General features: G+C 39.4%; 1 protein-coding gene across 1 annotated transcript in view; it reads left to right on the top strand.

Moving 5' to 3' along the window:
• The window catches only part of polk (polymerase (DNA directed) kappa), a 78,515-nt gene that overhangs the window by 16,040 nt on the left and 37,881 nt on the right, over positions 1–24,594 (top strand). Inside the window, exons 3-5 of the mRNA XM_088000339.1 lie at positions 530–649; positions 17,408–17,560; positions 24,053–24,184. Of these exons, the coding sequence (XP_087856465.1) occupies positions 530–649; positions 17,408–17,560; positions 24,053–24,184 (405 nt within the window). The remainder of the gene's footprint in view (positions 1–529; positions 650–17,407; positions 17,561–24,052; positions 24,185–24,594) is intronic.

The raw sequence follows: 24,594 nt of genomic DNA on the forward strand, positions 1-24,594 counted from the left end.
AGCAGGCTCAGGACAAAAGTGTTAGCATGAGAACACGGTGATTATTGAAGTAGTGAACAATTTGGAACCTGGGGTCGTTTCCATGGACACAATGTGTACCGCAGAACATCCATCCAGTCTTGCCTGTAGTGCAAATGGAACTTGAACCCAGACTTCCTGGCCCAAAGAAAGGAATATTACAGCAGTGTCACAAGAGCCCAACATTTCAAGTTTAGATATTTTCTCAAATGCCTGTTAAACAAACACCTCTAGAGCATGTGGGACTTGAATTCAGGCCTCCTGACTGTCAGGGAGGGGCACTACTACTTCAGTACACGGGCCCTTATATGCAAAACACTCGTGATAATCATTACATGCTAGATATCAATGTCCCATCTCAGCTTGTATAACTACATTAATTGCTATGAATTGAGAAAATTACAAGTCTTAAGGAGTAGGGAGCCAGTGGTAATGCATTGTTTGCATTTAGATAATTTAAAGTGCCCTTGATTTCTAATTGATCCTGAATGGTGATTATTTTTTATCATAGGGATCAAGGTTTTATGAAAATGAACGCAAGAAAGAGCAACAGGTGAACCAGCGAATTGAGAAATTGTTACAGCAGAAAGCACAAATTACAGAGCAACATCTAAAGAAGAAGCAACACCAGGTAAGAGGCCAAGGAAAAATAAATGCAGATTTCCAAAGAGATTCAGAATCTGCCAATATTGAATTTATTAATTTGCTCATTGGTTGAGAAAGAGAAATAGACAAGAAAGATATGCTTAACAGAGGAAAAGTTTTTTTAATTTAAAATTTTTAAAACTAATTTAGTTTGGCAAGTTTGTCAGTAATCAGAGCTAATCAGGCTTGAGGGGCTGAATTGTCTGCTCCTAATTTTTATGTTCTTATGAGAGAGAATGTAAAATAACTGAGAACATGATATAGTCAGTTTATAATGTTACTGAATTCCATGTAGATATCTTGAGGCTGTAAAGTGCCTAAGTGGAAAATTAGTTGTTGTTCCTCAAGCTTGCATTGAGCTTGGTTAAAATAATTGGTAAAAAGACTACAGAGAAAATTAGTTTTTTGTTTTCAAACAAGGGTTGTGAATATCTGGAATGCATTACCTGAAAGTGTTGGAGTTAGATTCTTTTGGAGTTTTTAAAAGGCAATGGGATAGGAATTTATAATGAGAGAGCAGTCCTGTGGTCCTCCAGGACGATGATTACTTTACCAAATAAATTTATCCTCTACAAGTAAAGGTAATGAGTAAACAGTTTGGATGTGGGACCAAAATGAAGAGGTCTTTGAAAGAACATGCAATGGTATAATGACCTGAGTGGTCATCTTCACTGGCATTCTAAAGTTTCCAATAAGTAATTGAAATGTGAAGGAATGAAACAACACACTTGTAAAATTCATTTTAATTGCAAGAAAGCTTGATTGAGAATATAGGAATAGAAAAATTTGGCAGGTGTGTATGCACATTGAAAATGCCACGACATGCTTAGAAAGTGGTTAAGAGGCATAATAGAATCACATGTCTTATAAATAGATGCATAAAGTACAAAACCAATGAAGTTATAATGGGCTGTTATAAAAGACTGGTTTAGTGTCATCTGGACTATTTGTCTAATTCTAGGCACTGTATTTTAGGATTGTTATAAGACTTTAGAGAAGGTGTGTTAGTGATTTATCAGAATAGTCCCAAGGCTGAGGGACTTGACTTACTTAATTATATTGGAGAGATTGGGAATGGTTTCCTGTGAAAATCAAATCGAAGGAGATTTGAGGAAGGTGTTTACAACAATGAGTGGTCAAGACAGAGTAGATAGACAGCATTAGATCTCATAGGCCTATGGATCAAGAACATGTGGACACCAGTGTAATGTAATGACAAAATGACCAGAGGAAAAGCATTTTTACATGGTAAGAGATTATGATGAAAGCAGGTTCGTTGAAGAGAGAAACTTGGCAGGGAAAGGATGGGAAAGTGAGACTAATGGAGTTCCTCTGCCAAACAGCATTAGTTTAAATGGTCTTAGAATGGTCTTCAGAGCAAGGACCAAACATATTGCCTTCACTTATGTTGCCACTTATTTTAAGGAATTCTGCACAATCTGATAATGTAGCAAGACTGATGGAATTGGGAGGCATGACATTGATGAAGAGCTGAGTGTTATCAGTGTACATGTGAAAACTATCACTGCCATTTATAAGGGCATTTCCAATGTGCAGCATGTTGATAAGAAATAGGAGCAGGAGTAGATTCTTGGGATTAACTGAATTAAATAGATGAAAATGCAATTATGTTTGTAGTCCCATCCAGATGGATAGTGCATGAGAGACAAAATGTAAGTATTGTTGCCAGAGAGGCCCACATCCTCTGAATTTTTATTCATTCAGAGGATGTGAGCTTTGCTGGGTAGGTCAATACTTGTTGTACACCTCTAATTTCCCTTCAGAAAGTGGTGGTGAGCAACCTTCTTGAACTGCTGCAGTTCACATGTTAGAGGTCAGCCCCAATGTTTTAGGGAGGAAATGGTGATGTAATTCTAAGTCAGGATGTTGTGTTATTTGGAGGGCAACCCCATGTATGTGCTACCTCCTTCAAGATGATGGAGGTTGTGGATTTGGAAGGTCTGGTCTGAAAAGCCTTAGCAAATTGTCACAGTGCATCTTGTAAATGGTATATGTTCCACCATGTCAATTTGAGCTCGTAGGAACAATATTTTCAGGAAAATTGCTGAAATTGTTATATGATGCTTGATAGAAAATGGTAGCTCCAGTCATGAGTTACTCTTACTTTATGCCTATGCCTTGTATTTAAAAGAATTTTGGGAAATTTCAATATTTTAGAATGACTTGTTCATATGCCACTATCCATTAGTTTACAAAGAGAATTCTGTGCTCACCCCCACCAGAATAAATTATGCTTGTGTTGTGTTAATTGAAGTAACCAACACTGGTAATTTTGGTTTATAGAATTGTATAGTATAGAAGGAAGCCACTTAGCCCCTCAAGCCTCAATCTATTACCCAGTATCACCTTCAAATATTTCCCTTCAAAGATAACCTGGTCTCTGCCTCAACTATGCTTCAGCAATTACTAGTGTAATGAAATGTCTGTCCATATATCCTTTTTATGCTCCCATGACCATGCAATGCAATGCTCTTGACTGTTCCCTAAACTATTGCCCATTCAACTTCTCTTCCTTACTTGCATATTCGCTATTACTCTTAGCAGTTCTCTTTCCTGAACTATTGTCCTCATTCCCTTCAAATGTGCTTTATCACAATCTCCACAAAAACTGACCGCTGACCCCTCCATGCTGACCTATTTCCAATCTCCATTTCCCTTCTAAAGTTCACAAAAGCATTGACCCTTTTAGGTAATATGATGCTTGATTTGCACTTCAACATGTTGTATTGGAGACTAGACTCTCTGGTTCAAAAAATCTTCAAAAAGGATGCAGCATTCTGAGGGAAAAAAAGAACAAAGTGATGGAAAATTCAGCAAGTCTGGCATCATTTACACGTAATTTGGAGATGCTGGTGTTGGAATGGGGTATACAAAGTTAAAAATCACACAACACCAGGTTATAGTCCAACAGGTTTATTTGGAAGCACTAACTTTCGGAGTGCTGCTTCTTCATCAGGTGGTTGTGGAGTACAAGATCGTAAGACACAGAATTTATAGCACATGTTTACACTGTGAAGTAACTAAAATTATATATTAAAAAAGACCTGGATTGTTTAAGTCTCTCATCTTTTAGAATGAACATGTTGGTTTCAGTTCTTTCATATGTAAATTGCAGGACTTTTATAAAAGTTACATTCTCAAGTGAACGTTAACAATTGGTGCCATGTCAGCCAGATAATGCATTGAAGGTGTGAGCTGCCCTGTGTGAGACTGTCTGTGCCACAGTGCTCAGACTGATTCTAATTTCAGAAACGGATTTACAGAATCTTACATGGATTCATGCAGTTTTTGAGCAAAGTAAAATGAAATCTGAGAAACTGTAATGATCTTCTCAGGAGACAGATACGAGCTGCAACCAACAGGGTACCCTTTGTTGTCCAGTCTTTCCAAGGAGCAGAAAAACTATGCCATGTTCTTCGAAGCCTGCAACACATTATCAATGAGGATAAGCACCTCGCCAAGATCTTCTCCACACTTCCACTTCTCGCCTTTAAACAACCATTAAACCTCAAACAGATCATTGTTTGTAGTAAACTGCCTGGCTTTCAGGACAACATCATACAACCTTGTTGCAGTAGAAGCTGCAAGCCATGTCAGAATGTCGACTTGGATACCACCATTACGCATGGGGACATCTCCCATCATATACTTGTCAGGTACTCATGCGAGTCAGCCAAAGTTCTTTATCTCATACGCTGCAGGCAAAGATGTCCTAAGGCAGGGTACATTGGCGAGACGAAGCAGAGGCTACTGCAACAGATGAATGGATCACGCACAACAATCAACAGACAGGAGTGTTCCCTCCCAGCCGGAGAATAGTTCAGTGGTCGGGGACATTTGAACTCGGACCTTTGGGTGACCATCCTTCAAGGCGGACTTTGCCACAGGCAACAATGAAAAGTGGGCGAGCAGACGCTGATAGCCAAGTTCGGTACCCATGGTAATAACCTCAACTTGGACCTGCAGGTGACCACATTGCACTATATGCACACACACAGACACTCCTACGCACACACACACTCCGACAGACACACACACACTCCTACAGCCCCATACACTCACGCAGACCCTCTCTTATACGGTCACACATACATTTTCACACTCACATATGCACCCTCTCACAGCCTTATAGCCCTTTACACTCTCATTCACACACTCCCTTACAGATATTCATAATCTCACCACCTCCCCCTGACACACACACACACACACACATATATAAGTTTGTGGGGTGAATTTGTACTTGGAGAATTACATTTTATGTTGCTCAAAAACTGCATGAATCCATGTAAGATTCTGTCAATCCACTTTTTAGATTAGAATCAGTCTGAGCACTGTGGCACAGACAGTCTCACACAGGGCAGCTCACACCTTAAATGCATTATTTGGGCCGACATGACAACAACTGTTAAATTTCACTTGAGAATGTAACTTTTATAAAAGTCCTGTGATTTACATATGAAAGAACTGAAACCAACATGTTCATTCTAAAAGATGAGAGACTTAACAAACAATCCAGGTCTTTTTCAATATATAATTTCAGCTACATCACAGTGTAAAGTTTTGCTATAAATTCTGTGTCTTATGATCTTGTACTCCACAACCACCTTATGAAGGAGCAGCGCTCCAAAAGCTAGTGCTTCCAAATAAACCTGTTGGACTATAACCTGGTGTTGTGTGATTTTTATCATCATCTGCACAGAGGAATAAAAGATTAACGTTTCAAGTCTGATATGACTCTTCAGAGCTGAAAGGGGCTGGAAATATTCTGCAGTATTTTTCTTTTATTTGCAGCATTCTGTTTCTAAATTAAGGAAATTTCATTCGTTCGGTGTCCTTGCAATCTATTCCATTTTTTATTTTCTATTTCTCTTACCTGGATTCCTACTTTTCATCACTTGCAGGAAATAGATTAAAACCTGTGTTGAATAAAATGGGCCGTACTATTCTACGGTACAATTTGGAACATCACTAGGGTTAATTCATTCATTCCTGATGAAGGGCTTTTGCCTGAAACATCGATTCTCCTGCTCCTCGGATGCTGCCTGACCTGCTGTGCTTTTCCAGCACCACACTCTCAACTCTAATCTCCAGCATCTGCAGTCCTAATTTTACTTAATTCATCATATTCCCAGGTGATCAGAGGGTTGCTCTCTCATAAGAGAGAAGTGACTGGTGATGAGTTTAATCTGAGGGTCACCGTATCTTGGGTGAAGGATGAGGTTAAGATGTCACCATGGTGTTATTCTGCTTTGCAAACCAGCCAACTGAGTTCACTGAGCCTCTTGTGCTAATCTGCTAGTTAACAATTTCAATTTAAATTTTGTATAAAATTAATGCAGTATTGGATTTGTTTAGAGCAGTACTTCTCTGAAACGTATTTAATTTTTTCTTGCATAAAATTTTAAAACAATTTGTAATCCTTTGCAGTGTTTCCTAGAAAAGATAATTCAGTAATTATCATAGTGAGTTCCCTTTGTTAAGTAAAGTTAGAATTTTGATTAGTCATCTCCTTGTGTCATGAATCAAATCATGAGTTTCACTGTGAAGACTTTTCAATGATCACAAGATCATGAGCATCCAAAGGGCACGCTGTTAGGAAACATTCACATGGTAACACTTCGTCCTTTTATCTTAATTACAGTCATAACTGGACTAGTTGTGTAAGGTCAGGTATATATGTGCAACTTTTCAAATTTATTAGTGTTTAAAATAGACTGCAGAAAATCTTGAAATACTCAGCAGATCTGACATCTATGGAGAAAGAAACAGAGTTAACATCCCTGGTTGATGACCTTTCATCAGAACTCTTTCCACAGATATTGTATCTCATACACTTTCTTGTGAAGGTGTTGGATGATGGAAAGCAGGTTTTAGGGTTGAGGAAAAACCAAAAGTCTCCCTGAGGAGATGGTGGCAACTGACTGTGAAAGAGACAGTGATGAGATGTCATAGAGTCATAGAGATATACAGCACAGAAACAGACCCTTCAGTGTAACTTGTCCATGCCGACCAAATATGCTTACCTAATCTCGTCACATTTGCCAGCACTTGACTCATATCCCTCCAAACCCTTCCTATTCATATACCCATCTAGATTCCTTTTAAATGTTGTCATTGTACCAGCCTCCACCACTTCCTCTGGCAGCTCATTCCATACATGCACCACCCTCTGTGTGAAAACGTTGTCTCTTAGGTCCCTTTTAACTTTTTCCCCTCTCACCCTAAAGCTATGCCCTCTGGTTCTAGACTCACCCAATGTAGGGAAACGACTTTGTCTATTTATCCTATCCATGCCTGTCATGATTTTATAAACCTCTAAGGTCACTCCATCAGCCTCTGATGCTCCAGGGAAAACAGCCCCAGCCTATTCAGCCTCTCCCTGTAGCTCAAATCCGCTAACCCTGGCAACATACTTGTAAATCTTTTCAATTTTCACAACAACCTTCTGATAAGCGGGAGACCAGAATTGCACACAATATTCCAAACGTGGCCTAAACAATGTCCTGTACAGACACAATATGATTTCCCAAGTCTTATACTCAATGCTCTGTCCAATAAAGGAAAGCATACCAAATGCCTTCTTCATCTATCCTATCTTCCCGTAACTCCACTTTCAAGGAACTATGAACCTGCACTCCAAGGTGAGTTTGTTCAGCAACACTCCCCAGGACCATGAAGTCCTGCTCTAATTTGCCTTTCCAAAATGCAGCACCTCGCATTTATCTAAATTAAACTCCATCTGCCACTCCTCAGCCCATCGGCTCATCTGATCAAAATCCCGCTGTACTCTGAGGCAACATTCTTCGTTGTGCACTACACTACCAATTTTGATTCATCTGCAAACTTACTAACTCCCCCTCCTGTGATCACATCCAAATCATTTGATGTTTGATGCTGAGGACAGAATAGAATATAATTGGGTTTATTGTCATGTGCACTCAAGTACAGGAGTACAAGGGCTCTGGTCCGAAACTTTGATTTTCCTGCTCCTCGGAAGCTGCATGACCTGCTGTGCTTTTCCAGCAACACACTCACAACTCTGATCTCCAGCATCTGCAGACCTCACTGTCTCCTACAGGAGTACAGTGAAAAGTTTACAATGTCACCCCACATGGCACCATCTTAGGTACACCATCTTACCTAGCTACAAATCTTAGATACAAAATAGAAAAATAAAAATAAATAGTTACATTACCTTACAGTTATTCATAGTATATGTTAGGAAAATAAGAAATAAAATTAAAAATATTAACATCGCAATCTTTCTGTAGAGGGCCTGCAGAATGGTCTGAATGGGCTTGCAAGCTGCTGACCACCTCAGCTCAATAACTGTCCCCACTCTGCTTCAGGCCCCCTGGCCACCCCTGCTCTGCTCGGGCATAATTACCAGAAATCATAAATAATAGAATTAAAAGCGAGGATGTGGAACCTCTATGAAAGAGACGGTAGGGAAGTGAAAGGGGAACAACGGGATATATGATTGACATGATGGAGGGCACTGTCTATGATGAATGGCTGAGGATCCTGGGATTGTATTCATTAGAGTTTAGAAGGTTGAGGGGAGATCTAATAGAAACTTACAAGATAATGCATGGCTTAGAAAGGGTGGGTGCTGGGAATTTGTTTTTGTCAGCTGGGGATACTCGGACCCGTGGGCACAGCCTTAGAATTATAGGGGGTCAATTTAGATCGGAAATGAAACATTTCTTCAGCCAGAGAATGGTGGGCCTGTGGAATTCATTGCCTCGGAGCGCAGTGGAGGTCGATACGTTAAATGTCTTCAAGGCAGAGATTGATAAATTCTTGTTCTCTCAAGGAATTAAGGGATATGGGGAGAGTGCAGTTAAGTGATGTTGAAATGCCTGTCAGCCATGATTGAATGGTGGAGTGGACTCGATGGGCCAAATGGCCTTTATTTCCATTCCTATGTCTTATGGTCTAGTACAGTGGAAAGAGAAAAATGGAGGGCATTTAAGAAGCTTTCATGTGCATTGCAGCATGATTAGTTGCTATGCTATCACAAAGAAATAAATGGAATTGTTACAGGAAGAAAAGTGGAAATAAATACATTGGATAGTATTGTAGTAAATATGAGTGTTTGGTAATATGCAAATTAACTGTGATCTTGCATTTGGATGGAGAGTTCAATAAGCTAATTGCACTAATTTAATAAACTAGATTCAACTACGTAAAGCACCCATTTTCTAAACCACAGTTTTCAAGGAATTAGCAGAGGTATTATGTAGACATTGTACTCCCAATTTGCAAGGTACATATTGAGCCCACGTTCTGTTGCGTGTATACTTTTAGTTGCAGAATGAATGCAAATCTGGTTTAGCATTACCAGCACAGTGATCTGAAGTGTTGCTGGAACTTAATTTATATTTGTACCTGGCAGTGGTGTGTTAACTTTTTATTCCGTTGTAACCAAAAATATAATTTTCAGTGCTTTTTATTGCTGCCAAGAAAACAGTCCATTATTAGTAATAGCAAGCAGCTGCTCAAGGTAGTCTTTATCACATTGATGAGTATATGAGTAGTGTTGAAAAACTGCTCACCAAATTCTGATATTGATCCTGATTCTGAAGGATGACAAAAAACAATAAACACAGGCAGTCTCCGGGTGAACAGGTTCTTCATTTAAGAAAGCAAATTGGTTCATATGCTAGTCAGAACACAGTGTAAAACAATGTCAAGGAGGGTTTAATAATTATGGGAAATGTTCATATATTGGATCTTTGAAATTACACCTCTGTTTGGGATTGTTTTTGTAACTATGTGTGTTCGTAAGCTGGATGCCCATAAACAAGGGACCCCCAGTTATTTATCCATCCGTCTGTCCGTCTCTTCTCACTACCCTTTCTGTCACAGAATCTCTTAACATATTAACATTATTCACTTGCTGACTTTTTCCTCCCTTGTCCACAGTACCAAATGATTCATGATTGTTTGATAAGTCCGATGAACTTTGCTTTTGATGGTTCCAGAGAGACCAGTGATTAATATTAATCAGTACTAATATTTTATCTCCAGCAACTGAATTCCAAACTTTGGCCATTTTATCAAATCTAGTTTTTATTGATTGTTATGCAGTTTTTGGGCAGCTCTCAAAGTTTGTTTAATTTCTCTCTGAAATCTGACACGTTGGACAGCATTGCAGTCTGAGCTTGGTTTTACAAGGTTTTCTTTCATCAGTTTGAAGGATTCTGACCCCTCATGCCCATGTATTATTTCAAATCGATTGAATACTGTCGATTCACTGGGGACATCGTGAATAGAGTCATAGAGATATGCAGCACAGACCCTTCAGTCCAACTCGTCCATGCCAACCAGATATCGTAAATTAATCTAGTCCCATTTGCCAGCATTTGAGCCTCCGTTCCAGGGAAAACAGCCCCAGCCTATTCAGCCTCTTCCTAAAGCTCAAACTCTCCAACCCTGGCAACATCCTTGTAATGGCAAACAGTCATGAGCGAATTCCTTTGTCTTGGCCATTAGGGCGTTGTCAATGATAAACTTCAATTATGCTCTTTAAAGTTGCCATCCTTCAATTGCTCCTTAAAATTGTGGAAGATGTAAATTGTTTTATTCCCAAACTATAAATTATTTATTTGAAAAGTTGGAACATAAAATTTGGACTTTGATTTGATTATATATCTGAGGGTTATCTATACCTTGTGAAAAAAATTAGATGAATATTTCCAGTTTAATGGCATAATTTTCCTAAGACTGATTCAGGAAATCATATTGAAACATGTATAATTATCAAGGATATTTAATTCCACTCTTGGTTTTGGCTGGTGTTCCTAAGCAATCTGTTAAGGCCCTGGACTGTTTTTCTTCAAAAACTGGAATTGGAATTCAAGGTGAATGTTTAATTGATGGTTTTAGTTTCGCCTCTATTACATGGCAGGCTTGGTAAAATTTGACTCTATCTGTATGCAACTGTGGCCAATAAAAGTGTTCTAGTACTTTATCTTTCATTTCCCAATTAGCTGTACTTAAGTGATCTGACATCGGTAGCTCTTGAAACACTCGTATAATTTAATTATGATATCAAGAGAGAAATTGGCCTATTTCTCATCAGCTGGTATTTGTAGTGGTCTCTTTTTCCTCATTGTTACTTTATTTTCAGTAACAACATTGGTTCTGATTCATTTTCATTGTAGGCTCTTTGTTATAACAATCAATTTAGGATCCATCTTTGCATTTCTATTAAGATTTGCTAAGCATGTCAGCATCATTCTTTTTACCTTCATCCTTTTATTTAAGTTAGATGACCAAGTTAGAGGTCCAAACCTACAAAACAGACTCCCACTGCCAATGGCAAGGCCTAAACAACATTGCGGAGTACAAAATGAAGCAGAGCAAGATAGCATTCAAAGACACATCCCTCTCTTATGCAGTCAATGCTTGCTATGCTCAGTTTGAACAGAATGCCAGTGCAGTGACACCTGCCCTGACAGCCCTGGACAGTTGTTCCCTCGGTCACCATTGCAGACATCAGATCGGTCTTCCTGGAAGTCAACCCAAGGAAAGCGAGGGACCTAGATGGTGTCCCCGGCCAGGCACTCAGATCCCATGCAGACCAACATCTTCAATTTCTCCCTCCTTCAAGCTGCAGTTCCCACCTGCTTCAAGAAGGCTATCATCATCATGGGGGTGGCATGGTTTGGTCAGTGGTTAGCACTGCTGCCTCACAGCACCAGGGTCCCAGATTCAATTCCAGTCTTGGGTGATTGTGTGGAGTTTGCACATTCTCCTTGTGTCTGCGTGGTTTTCCTCCGGGTGCTCCGGTTTCTTCCCACAATCCAAAGATGCGCAAGTCAGGTGAATTGGCCATGCTAAATTGCCCATAGTGTTAGGTGCATTAGTCAGAGGGAAATGGGACTGGGTGGGTTACTCTTTGGAGGATCGGTGTGGACTTGTGGGCCGAAGGGCCTGTTTCCACACTGTTGGGAATCTAATCTAATCCCTATACCTAAGAAAGCACATGCAATGTCCCTTAATGACGACTGCTCAGTGGCTCTGACCTACATAATCATGAAATGCTTTGAGAGACTGGTCATAGCTCACATCAACTCCAGCCTCCCAGCCTGCCTAGATGTCCTACAATTTGCCTAACGACGTAATAGGTCTGCAAAAGGATGCCATATCCTTTGCCCTGCACTCATCCTTGGAACATCTGGACAACAAGGATACTTACGTCAGACTCCTGCTCACTGACTACAGTCCTGCCTTTAACATCATTATTCCCTCCAGACTGATCTCAAAACTCTATGACCTTGTTCTCAGCCCTACCCTCTACAAGTGGATCCTCAGCTTTCTGACCCACAAGCTACAATCAGTGAAGATAGGTAAGTGCACCTCCATAATAACACTCAACACTGGAGTTCCCCACCACCCCATGGGTGCATCCTCAGCCCCCTACTGAACTCACTGTATACCTATGACTGTGTTGCCTAATTTCAAATGTACTCCATCTACAAGTTTGCTGACTTGTGGTGCAATGAGAACAACCTCTCTCTCAACCTCGCCAAAACTAAAGAACTGATCACTGACTTCACACCCCCAAGTACATCAACGGAACAAGGGGGTGGAGAGCATCAAGTTCCGTGAAGTGAGGATAACCAATAACTGTCCCGGACTTCCCACGGAGGTGGTCAAGAAAGCACAACAGCACCTCTTCTTCCTCAGGTAGCTCAGGAAATCTGGCATGTCTAAAAGGACCCTCACCAACTTCTACAGATGCACCACTGAAAGCATAGTGTCCGGGTGCTTTACGGCCTAGTGTAGCAACTGCTCTCCCCAGGACCGTAAGAAACTACAGGAAGTGGTGTACACAACCCAGACCATCACAGACTCCATTTATATAGCACAATGCCGCAGAAAGGCTGCCAGTGTCACCAATGTCATCTGCTCCTCAGATGCTGCCTGAACTGCTGTGCTTTTCCAGCACCACTCTAATCTAGAGTGTCATCAAAGACCCATCACACCACGGTAATGATCTCTGCAACTACTTCCGTCAGGCAGAAGATAGAGAAGCTTAAATATGCACCAGCAGGTTCATGAACAGCTTCTTCCCAGACATTATTAGACTGATGAATGGACTTTCTAGCTTCAAATAATGCTGATCTTACTAACGTCGATCTCACCTAGTACATGCCTTGTGCACTGTAACCTGTATGCCTCATAAGTCTTTTTACAACCTCCAATCTGAACATCTTTGCTTACTATGACCTGCCTGTTCTGCTCTTAAACAAAGCTTTTCAATGTACTTCAGTGCATGTGGCAATAAATCAGTCAATCAAATTTTTGATAATTATTGTCAGATAATATAGCACTTATAAGTTCTAGTTTATTCCTCTGTTATGGTGTCCTTCTTATTCCTTAAAGTTACCTTTTCCATCCCAGATTTCCTATTCCTCCAATTTCCTTGTGGATTCCTATTTGACTATTCCTCCATATAGTAGCTGTTCATGTGAAATATACTGAGTGTCTACAAGAACAGCAGCTGCTTGAAACTTTAGTACTTGATGTTCATGTAAATAAATCTTGTAGATTTTTTGAATAATATTTCGGTATGCTTCAACAATCATTCCTCTTACTTTCTCAAATGTTGTTATCTAACTTCAGTAATCAAAACTACTGATCCAATACCATTTCTTTCTTTCTTGCAAATTCTACAAATGTCTGATTAGACTTTTTAAACTTCTAAATAGTAATTGATAACTTCAGGAAAAAGCTAATAAGCATTGAGGGTTGTTTTATCAATCCTTTCATAGTCTGCAGTTTGTTCTTTTGAAAACTGTTGTGCACATTCATTGCTGTACCTGTCAAAGCTCTCTAAAATCGAGGTCCAAACATCTTTTGGACATTTGATCTGGCTAGCTACCTTTTAAAATGAAGTAAATAATCTTTCATCTCCATTCTCTGTAAATTTAGATATTAAACACAAATTTCTAATTGAATCAAACCCCTTAGAGGAAACAGAATCATTCTCTAAGTTACTACCTTTCCTTTCTCGCTCCGTTCTAAACTTTCCTGTAGCCTAGGCAATTTGATTTTTGTATCTGTTTAGTGCTCCAACATTTTTTTTTACAAAATTCCACTTTGCTTTCCGTTGATTTTTTTTTCTTTCCTTTGTCTTTACCTTTTCTCTTTGATTTTCTTTCTCCTCTCTTTCCATTTCTTTGCTGTTTCTCCTTTCTTTCCAATTCCAGCCTTTTTATTTCAATTGCTCTTTTCATTCTCCTTTTCTATTACTGTTTGTTCTTGTTTTCTTCCGATTCAAGGTTTTATTTTCTCTTTTATCTTCTAATTCAAGGTATTTTAATTTCTAACTTAATCTTAGCTAATTTTAACAATAGTATCTCAATTTCATACTTCTTTAACTTTATTTCTAAATGCTGGGTAATCACTCAATCAAAGATTTCACAATTTGAATTCACAATAATCAAAATCATTTTGAAATTACAATTTTTGTGTTCTATTTAACAATTGCTCCTGTTTTTAAGCCCAATACCTCTATGTACACATTTCTGTAAAGGTGCACAGAATTTTATGCTAGTCATGTAACTCAAGGAATTTAAGGTGTCAGTTGTATGTTGTCCATGTCTGCAGCTCCACAGACAATGGGCTTTTTGCTTGGTTTAGGATATTTGTCATCACATACTTTTTACCTCAGGTTCTGGAAGGCTGTGCCAGCACACTGGAAGCAAAGCTGAATTTCATTGTCAGTGTTAGCCCTATGTGGAGGCTCCCATGTTGTCCAGAGGCTCACTGTAAAGCTTGATAGTTTTGGGAATAACTGAAGTTGCCAAATTTTACTGGATTGAAGGTGAGACATGTTGAGCAGTTTGCCTACTCATCCTGAAGATTAGCTCCACTCTGTGGGAAACTCCATTGATATAAAATGGAAGCTGAGAGGCAGGTGCATATGTGCATTGATGTGATGACACATCTTTGTTTGACACCAATTTGCACGTATTGCGACTTTGATGGATCTTTTGGTGAGGATCATAACTTGCATGTTGTCATGCAGTAGGCAGAGGATAGTAATGAATTTTTGCTGGCACCCATATTTGGAGGGGAATTCCAGGTTGACAGATTTGAAGGGTTTTGCGCAACCAAAGACCATATGAAGAGGTTACCTGCTGTTCCTTACATTTTTATTGGATTTGTCTTGCTGTAAAGATCACGGTCACTGTACGTTTTGGTGGATGGAACATTGTGACTCTGAAATGAGCTCTTCAGTCCCTGGGAAACTGGGGTGAACCAGAAGTGAGTAAAACATTTTGGGTACCACCTTTAACAGGCAAACATGGTAGCTTCCTTTCCAAAATATTCCATGAAGAAATGCTATATCATGATGGGTCTAATGTCTTCAGTAAAGTTCTGTCATCTGATATTTATAGAACGATGTATCATGAAAAGACATTATTTGGTTCATCATGTCTCTGCTAGCTGTTTGAAGGAACTGTCTAATTTGCCCCACCCCTACTGTTTTTCCACACTGCTGCAAGTATTTCCTTTTCAAGTGTTTATCTGTTCCACTTGAAAATTATTGAATCTGCTGCCACTACCCTCTTGGGAATTGCATTACTGATCTTAAAGGTAACTACATAGGAAGAAAATGAATTTTCTTCATCTCCCGCTTGGTTCTTTTGACTGATATTTATTCACTCACGTTACTCTCTGTGGGAAGCTAGACAAGTGATTGCTGGGCCTCTTGTTGAGATATTTATATCAGCAATAGTCACAGGTGAGGGGGCGGAAGACTGGAGGATGGCTTACATGATGCCACTGTTTAAGAAGGGTGGTAAGGACAAGCCAGGGAACTATAGACCAGTGAGTCTGACGTCGGTGGTGAGCAAGTTGTTGAAGGGAATCCTGAGGGACAGGATGTACATATATTTGGAAAGGCAACGACTGATTAGGGATAGTCAACATGGCTTTGTGTGTGGGAAATCATATCTCACAAACTTGATTGAGTTTTTTTGAAGAAGTAACAAAGAGGATTGATGAAGGTAAAGCGGAAAATGTGATCGATATGGACTTCAGTAAGGCATTCGACAAGTTTCCCCACGGGAGACTGGTTAGCAAGGTTAAATCTCACAGAATACAGGGAGAACGAGCCATTTGGATACAGAACTGGCTCAAAGGTAGAGGGCAGAGGGTAGTGGTGGAGGGTTATTTTTCAGACTGGAGGCCTGTGACCAGTGGAGTGCCACAAGGATTGGTGCTGGGCCCTCTACTTTTTGTTATTTGCATAAATGATTAGGATGCGAGCATAAGAGGTACAGTTAGTAAGTTTGCAGATGACACCAAAATTGGAGGTTTGGTGGACAGTGAAGAAGGTTACCTCAGATTACAACAGGATCATGATCAGATGGGCCAATGAGCTGAGAAGTGGCAGATGGAGTTTAATTCAGATAAATGCGAGGTGTTGCATCTTAGGAAAGCAAATCTTAGCAGGACTTATACACTTAATGGTAAGGACCTAGGAAGTGTTGCTGAGCAAAGAGACCTTGGAGTGCAGGTTCATAGCTCCTTGAAAGTGGAGTTGCAGGAAGATAGGATAGTGAAGAAGGCGTTTGGTATGTTTTCCTTTATTGGTCAGAGTATTGAGTACAGGAGTTGGGAGGTCATGTTGCAGCTGTACAGATCATTGGTTAGGCCACTTCTGGTCTCCTTCCTATCAGAAGGATGTTGTGAAACTTGAAAGGGTTCAGAAAAGATCTACAAGGATGTTGTCAGGGTTGGAGAATTTGAGCTGTAAGGAGAGGCTGAACAGGCTGGGGCTGTTTTCCCTGGTGCGTCGGAGGCTGGGGGTGGCCTTATAGAGGTTTACAAAATTATAAGGGGCATGGATAGCACAAGTAGATAAAATCTTTTCCCAGGTGTCGGGGAGTCCAGAACTAGAGGGCATAGGTTTAGAATGAGAGGGGAAAGATATAAAAGAGACCTAAGGGGCAATGTTTTCGCACAGAGGTGGAACATTTATGGAATGAGCTGCCAGAGGAAGTGGTGGAGGCTGGTACAATGCAACATTTAAAAACCATTTGGATGGGTATATGAATAGGAAGGGTTTGGAGGGTTATGGGCCGGGTGCTGGCATGTGGGACTAGATTGGGTTGGGATATCTGGTCGGCATGGACGGGTTGGACTGAAGGGTCTGTTTCCATGCTGTACATCTCTATGACTATGATCTCCCTGCCAGTGAACAGTTTCTCTTTACAGGTTGTTCTGCTATAACGTGGGTTTCATTAACATGAATTCACTAAAACGAATTGATGAATTGGGCACACTGTTTCTAAAGTGCAAACTTTTAAAATATGTGTTGGCAGTAATGTGATTACATTGCCAAAACCTTAAGCACTGTTTCTGTAGCGCGGTTTTTCTATAATACGGGGTTGCACCAGAACTACCTGTATAAACTTTCTCATTACACATCATAATTTTGAAAATAATTATTTCTTCCTGCTTTAAAGAGACCCAATCAATTTTCTGTAGACTGTCTATACAACTGAAGTCTATGGTACCATGCTAGCACAATATGAGAGACCTCTAAAGGAGAAAAGTGAGAAAACTCTTTGAGAGGAAATAACTTCATTCTTGCAAGCAGGTTTGATCATAGATAAAAATAATTATGCATAGCATGAATCACTGTCTGATTTGTTTAAAAATGAATGGTTTGATCTTGTTATTGATTATTTAGGTGGAGCAACTTGCAATTGAACTGGAGAAGAGCCGTGACCTTAGTCGCACGATTGTACATATTGACATGGATGCTTTTTATGCTGCTGTGGAAATGAAAGATGCCCCAGAGCTGAAAGATAAACCAATGGCTGTTGGATCAATGAGTATGCTGGTATGGATTGTAATTTGAGAATAACATTAATCTCATAAAAACTCTTGGAATTTTTTGTCATTGCTAAGAAATATATTGTTCAATCTCCACATGTAGTTTTGGATTTTAACTGCACAATTTTGTTTGCAAAGTATCATTTTTCAATGTTGGAAGTGAGAAATTTGTGGGCATACTGCAACAGTTAACGTCTTTTAAGTATTAGCAAGTAGAGCTCAAAAGCATCACAGTTCATTTCTTTGTGAACAATGTTGAATGCATCTCTAACTAATGCAATGAACGTATCAGTCATAAAATTGAAACAGTTGTATTTGGAGTATATTGAGTTGACTAACTAGTTCTTGTGCAATTTTCTAAAATAAAATCAAATTACTACGCATTTAGCAGTTTCAAGCAACGACAGTTACAAGAACCACAATATGTGCTCCCAAGCACAAAATAGAATTTTGTTTCTATTTTTTCTGAAGAAGAAGGAAATATTGTGACAAATTTGATTAAAATACAGCTGCAGCCTGAGTATGTTAGTGAAAAGAATTCCATTGCACAATCATGTTAACTTTAGACCATTGTTCATCAATAATACTACATATTCTTGCAGTTGAATTAAAATTACTGTTGTACTTTGGCAAGATGAGATTTTGTAGAGTATAAGTGAAAGAGAACAAGTCAAGGTCATATTTGGACAGAAAACTATTTTCATAGTAATTTGTTCCATTTAAGCAATCTTTATTATTCTATTGATATGAAGTTAGGAAATGTTTGAATTCAACAGATTTCTTCTTTGGCATTTTGTGACAAAAGGTCTGATTGTTTGTTTACAGTTCTTTAAGTATTATATACATTGAATTTATTTTGGCTTTGTACTGATAGTGCTTTCAGAGTCTAAAAAATATTTGGTGACTTAATATTTACACATTTAAATCCTTTAAATTCATTAGCCAGTATTTATTAATCAAATTTTGAGATATATTAGCATCCATATTTGAGATTCATTAGCATGTAAAAGACAAGAGTCTAAAAATTACTCCTGATACAATGGTAGACTATAACGGGCATATAAAATCAAGAGTATAATACACTGTTTCCTGATCCTTGAAGGCTTTTCTTTATATTGGTGGCAATGGGAAATTTTAATGCCTTATGAATCATAAAGTGTGTTTATTAAAATCTAATGCTGTGATATAAGAACATAAAAACCAGGAGCAGGAGTAGGCCATTTGGCTCTTCAAGCCCAATCCGCCATTCAGTCAGATCACGGCTGATCTTTTTGTGGCCTCGGCTCTACTTATCTGCCCTCTCATTGTAACCCTTAATTCCTTCATTGTTCAAAAAAAATCTGTCTTAACTTTAAAACCATTTACTGAAATAGCATCAACTACTTCACTGGGCAGGGAATTCCGTAGATTCACAACCCTCTGGGTGAAGAAGTTCCTTCTCAGTTCCTGCTCCGCCTAACTTTGAGGGTATGCTCTCTTGTCCCAGTTTCACCTGCCAGCGAAAACATCCTCTCTGCATCTATCTTATCTATTCCCTTCATAATTTTATGCGTTTCTATTAGATCCCCCCCCAAAATTTCTAAATTCCAATGAATATAATCCCAGTCCATTCAATCTGTCCTCATAAGCCAACCCCCTTCAACTCTGGAATCAACCTAGTGAACCTCCTCTAGTGCCTTTCTCAAGTAAAGAGACCAAATCTGCACACAGTACTCCAGGTATGGCCTCACCAGCACCCTATACAGCTGCAACATAATCTCCTTGCTTTTAAACTCAATCCGTTTAGCAATGAAGGACAAAATTCCAATTGCCTTCCTAATTACCTGTTGTACCTGCAGGCTAACCTTCTGTGATTCAAGCACAAAGACACCCAGGTCACTTTGCACAACAGCATGCTGCAACCTTTTAACCATTTAAGTAATAGTCCTTTTTACTGTTACTCCTACTAAAGTGGATGACTTCACATTGTGTTCCATCTGCCAGACCTTTGCCCACTCACATAAAGTATCTATGTTCCTCTGCAAAGTTTCACAGTCCTCTGCACACTTTGCTCTGCCACTCATGTTAGTGTCATCTGCAAACTTTGACACACTACACGTGGTCTCCAACTCCAAATCATCTATGCAAATTGTAAATAATTGCGATCCCAACACTGATTCCTGAGGTGCACCATTAGTTACTGATTGCCAACCAGAACAGCACTCATTTATCCCCACTCTTTATTTCCTATTAGTTAAACAATCCTCTATCCATGCTAATACTTTACCCATAATTCCATGCATCTTTATCTTATGCAGCAGCCTCTTGTGTGGCACCTTGTTAAAGGTCTTTTGGAAATCTAGGTACACCACATCTAGGGTCCCTGTTATCCACCGTTCATAGAATGTCTTCATACAATTCCAAAAGATTAGTTAAGCATGACCTGCCCTTCATGAACCCATGCTGCGTCTGCCCAATGGGACAATTTCATCTGTATGCCTTGCTATTTCTTCTCTGAGAATAGACTCCAGCATCTTCCCCACTACAGAGGTTAAGCTAACTACTCTATGATTCTCCATCTTTTGTCTACTGCCCTTTTTAAACAGTGGCATCACATTTACTGTTTTCCAATCTGCTGGAACTGCCCCAAAGTAGAGGAAGTGTTGGAAAATTACCCCATATGCACTTGCTATTTCTCCAACCTTCTCTTTTAGTTCTCTGGGATGCATTCCATCAAGGCTCCTGTGATAATGATTGTTTCCAGGTTTTCACTTACCTTCGTCTCTTTGTCAATTACTGGCATGTTATTTGTATTCTTCACTGTAAAGACTGACACAAAATACCAATTCCGTGCCTCTGCCGTTTCATCATATCCCATGACTAAATGCCCCTTCTTATCCTCTAAAGGGCCAATGGTTACTTTAGCCACTAGATAATTCTAGATAACAGAAACTAAAGAATTATGTGTATTTATATGGCCCCTTTCATGTCTTCGTGGTGCAAATTAATTATTTTTGAAATGCAGTCGCTATTGTAATGTAGAGAATGCTACAAAACTGTGAGCATTGCAAGTTGGTGCTGCTAACGGAAGGATCCATATTCAAAATCTTCCGAGTATGCCATCTGTATTAAATGTTTGTGCAATTGAATCAAAATCTTGTTGAGTATGAGAAGTTAACTGCTTGTTTTGAATTAAAATACACGTTGCATTGCATGTTCTTGTTGCATTCAAATTGATTGAACAAAATCAACAGGCAAGGGCAAGCACATATTTAAAATAATGGTGGCATGTTTTGTTAGCTTCTGTGACCTAAGCTATTATAAATAGTATCCCAGGCAGAGTTACCCAAGGCAAATAGCCTTAGGAGGCCCAGAAAAATAAATGAAAACAAAAACAGAAGAAGTAGGAGGAGGAGTAGGTCATCTGGCCTGTCAAGCTTGCTCTGCAATTCAATAAGATCATGGCTGACCTTTTCATGGACTCAGCTCCTCTTATTCACCCACTCAATATTATCTTTAAATCCTTTACTGTTCAAAAATCTGTCAACCTTTACCTTAAAAACATTCAATGAGGTCGCCTCAACTGCTTCACAGGTAGGGAATTCCATGGATTCGCAAACCTTTGGGAGAAGATGTTCCTCCTCAACTCTTAAATCTGCTTTTCCCTTATTTTGAGGCTACGCCCCCTCGTTCTAGTTTCAACCTGCAGTGGAAACATCCTCCCTGCTTGTATCTTATCTATTTCCTTCATCATTTTATATGCTCGGATAGATCCCTCCCTCATTCTTCTAAATTCCAATGATTATAGTCCTAGTTTACTCAATCTCTCCTCATAAGCCAACCCTCTCAACTGCAGAATCAATTGATGAACCTTCTCTGCACCCCCTCCAGTGCTGGTACATCTTTTCTCAAGTAAGGAGACTAAAACTATACAGAACTTAAGGTGTGGCCTCACCAGCATCCTATACAGCTGCAGCATTACCTCCCTGTTTTTAAACTCCAAGCCTGTAGCAATGAAGGACAATATTCCATTTGCCTTCTTAATTACCCATTGCACCTAAAAACTAACGTTTTTGTGATACATGCACAAGACCACCCAGGTCCCGCTGCACAGCAACATGCTGCAATTTTTCACCATTTAAATAATAGTCCATTTTGTTGTTATTTCTATTGAAATTAATGACCTCTCATTAATTTCAACATTGTATTCCACCTGCCACTCACTTAACCTATTTATATCCCTCTGCAGACTTTCAGTGTCCTCTGCACACTTTGCTGTCCCACCCATCTTCGTGTCATCTGTGAACTTTGACATAGTACAATTGGTCAGAAGTGGGTACTGCACATGCTAGAGATTAGAGTCAAGATTAGAGTGGTGCTGGAAAAGCACAGCAGGTCAGGGGGAGCAGGAAAATCGATATTTTGGGCAAAAGCCTTTCATCAGGAAAGGCTGACCTGCTGTGCTTTTCCAACACCACTCTAACCTTGATACTACTAACCTTGGTGCCCAACTCTAAATCATCTGTGTAAATTATGCACAATTGCAGTCCTTGAGGCACACCACTAGCCACGGGGATCTCCAACCAGAAAAACATCCATATATTTCCACTCTTTGCTTTCTGTTAGTTGACCAATCCTCTATCCATTACCCTTAGTGCTGTGCACCTTTATCTTATGCAGCAGCCTTTTGTGTGGTATCTTGTCGAAAGCCCAAGTACACCACATACACCAGTTCTCCGTTGTGCACCATGCTCGTAATGTCCTCAAAGAATTCCAGTAAATTAAACATATCTGGCCTTTCATGAACCCATGCTGCATCTGCCCAATGGGACAATTTCTATCCACATCTTGCTATTTCTTCCTTAATGAAACTTCTGCAGTGGGGAAAATGCTTGAATCTAAGCTAACTAGCCTATAATTACCTGTCTTTTGTGTACCTCCTTTTTTAAACAGTGGCGTCACATTTGCCATGGGTTTCCCGTCACTGAGAAGAAAAATAGTTTCGAAGCATTGCCAGTAACTTCCAAGTCATCATGGCTGCAAAGTTTAATGTACCCAGCTCTTTTCACTTTTTTTTCATACTTCTGAATTCTGACAGTATGGTCTGCAAAGTAAGTGGTGCTATTGCTTAATTAGTTGTGAAACTCACTAGTAAATGGAGGTGCTGCGTCTTTTCATAGTTGTCATCTTGCACTAGTAACTCTTCTCTTCCCACAAAGTAAAGCTAAAATCTTAAATGTTAAAACATTAAATGACTTGTCTCCATTGTCTTCTGACACTGGTGTCATCAACCAAGCATTATCAATCCATGTATCTCAGGACTGCTGAACACTATTTCTGTAATGTACCTTGAAACTGTGATAACTTCTTTTCCATCATTTCAAGATCAGGTTTTTTAATAAAACAATTAAATGAATCAAAAAAATTCACTACAAAAAGAATTCAGGGTACTAATTTACAGTTGCCACATAGATAGGTTACAATTGTGAAGAGGTGAAATTAGTCATTTACCGTCACAATACATGATTCACCATAACAGGATTTTACTTTAGAATTTAGAGAGGCTATGCTTTGCCTGTAAGTACCATCATATTTACATACAATGAAGAATTTACTCCAATGGACTTCCTTCAGTTAAGCAAAGTACTTCACACAGAGGGTGGTGGGCGTTTGGACCGCGTTGCCAGTAGAGGTGGTAGAGGCAGGCATGGTAGATTCATTTAAGATGCGTCTGGATAAATGCATGAGTACGTGGGGAGTAGAGAGATACAGGTGCTTAGGAATTGACCGACAGGTTTAGACAGTATATTTGGATCAGCTCAGGCTTGGAGGGCCGAAGGGCCTGTTCCTGGGCTGTAAAGTTTCTTTGTTCTTAATAATGTAAGTTTGTTCAAACTATTTTTCCCAAGTTAAAAAAGAGTAAATAAGACAACACTGTTCACATAATCAGATACATTCACTAATGCACGTTAGCAGCAGTGTTTACGATACAGAAGATTCACTGCAACAAAGCTCCTTCAATAGCACCTTCCAAATCCACAACCTCTACCACCTGGAAGGACAAGAGTAGCAGATGGATGGGAGTACCTGCACCTTCCCCTCCAAGCCACGCATCTTCTGGACCCAGAACTGTATCACCATTTCTTCATTGTCATTGAATCAAAATCTTGGACTCTCTCCCTAACAGCACACTGAGTGTACCTCCACCACATGACTGCAGTAGTTCACGATGCCAGTTCACCACCATCATCAACGGCACTTAGGGATGAGCAATAAGTACTGGCTAATCCGGCTATTCAATGCAATGAATTATTTAAAATTTCACATATGCTTGGAAGTAAATTGAATTCAATAGTTCTCATGTTGTAAAATGTAACTTGGTTGCATGCTAATTATGAACACATGAATGTTTTTGAAGATTTTTATGATTGTACTCCATAACGTTACTAATTCTTGAATATAATTTTTGCAGATTTCATTGAGAGTGTTTTTTCTAATGCAATAACATTTATTCTTTAAGTCAACATCAAATTATCATGCCAGGAAATATGGAGTACGTGCAGCCATGCCTGGATTTATTGCTAAGAAACTCTGTCCAAATTTAATTATCATTCCAACAAATTTTGCTAAGTATCGAGCAACAAGTAAGGAGGTAAGCCTTGAATTCAATCATTGTTCCATAATTTTATTCACTGCTTCTTTGTCTTCTGCTAGATGTGTTTTCTATTTTCTTTCAGTAATATTCCTGAGATTGGTTCCTTGTCTAATGCTATTTTCTTATCATTTACTTGCACTAATTTTATTTAGGATATGCCTTATTAATCCCAAAGATTATATCCCAATTTCTTATATTTTTGTGACATTTGTCTCCTTGCTGCTATCTATTTATTTATATTTATATATGGGATGTGGGCAATTTGGACAGGGGTGAATAGGTGCCGATAAGCAGCTGTGTTGTTTTAAATGGTATAATGTTGCTTGAATGTGATTGGAGCTGGCAATTGAAGGGTAGTCCATCACACTCCTGACTGCACATGTTAGATGTTGGGCCGGTACAGGACA

The sequence above is a fragment of the Chiloscyllium plagiosum genome, unplaced genomic scaffold, assembly GCF_037043375.1.
Source record: "Chiloscyllium plagiosum isolate Xiang-an unplaced genomic scaffold, Cpla_swu_hap1 HiC_scaffold_2, whole genome shotgun sequence".
NCBI lineage: Eukaryota > Metazoa > Chordata > Chondrichthyes > Orectolobiformes > Hemiscylliidae > Chiloscyllium > Chiloscyllium plagiosum.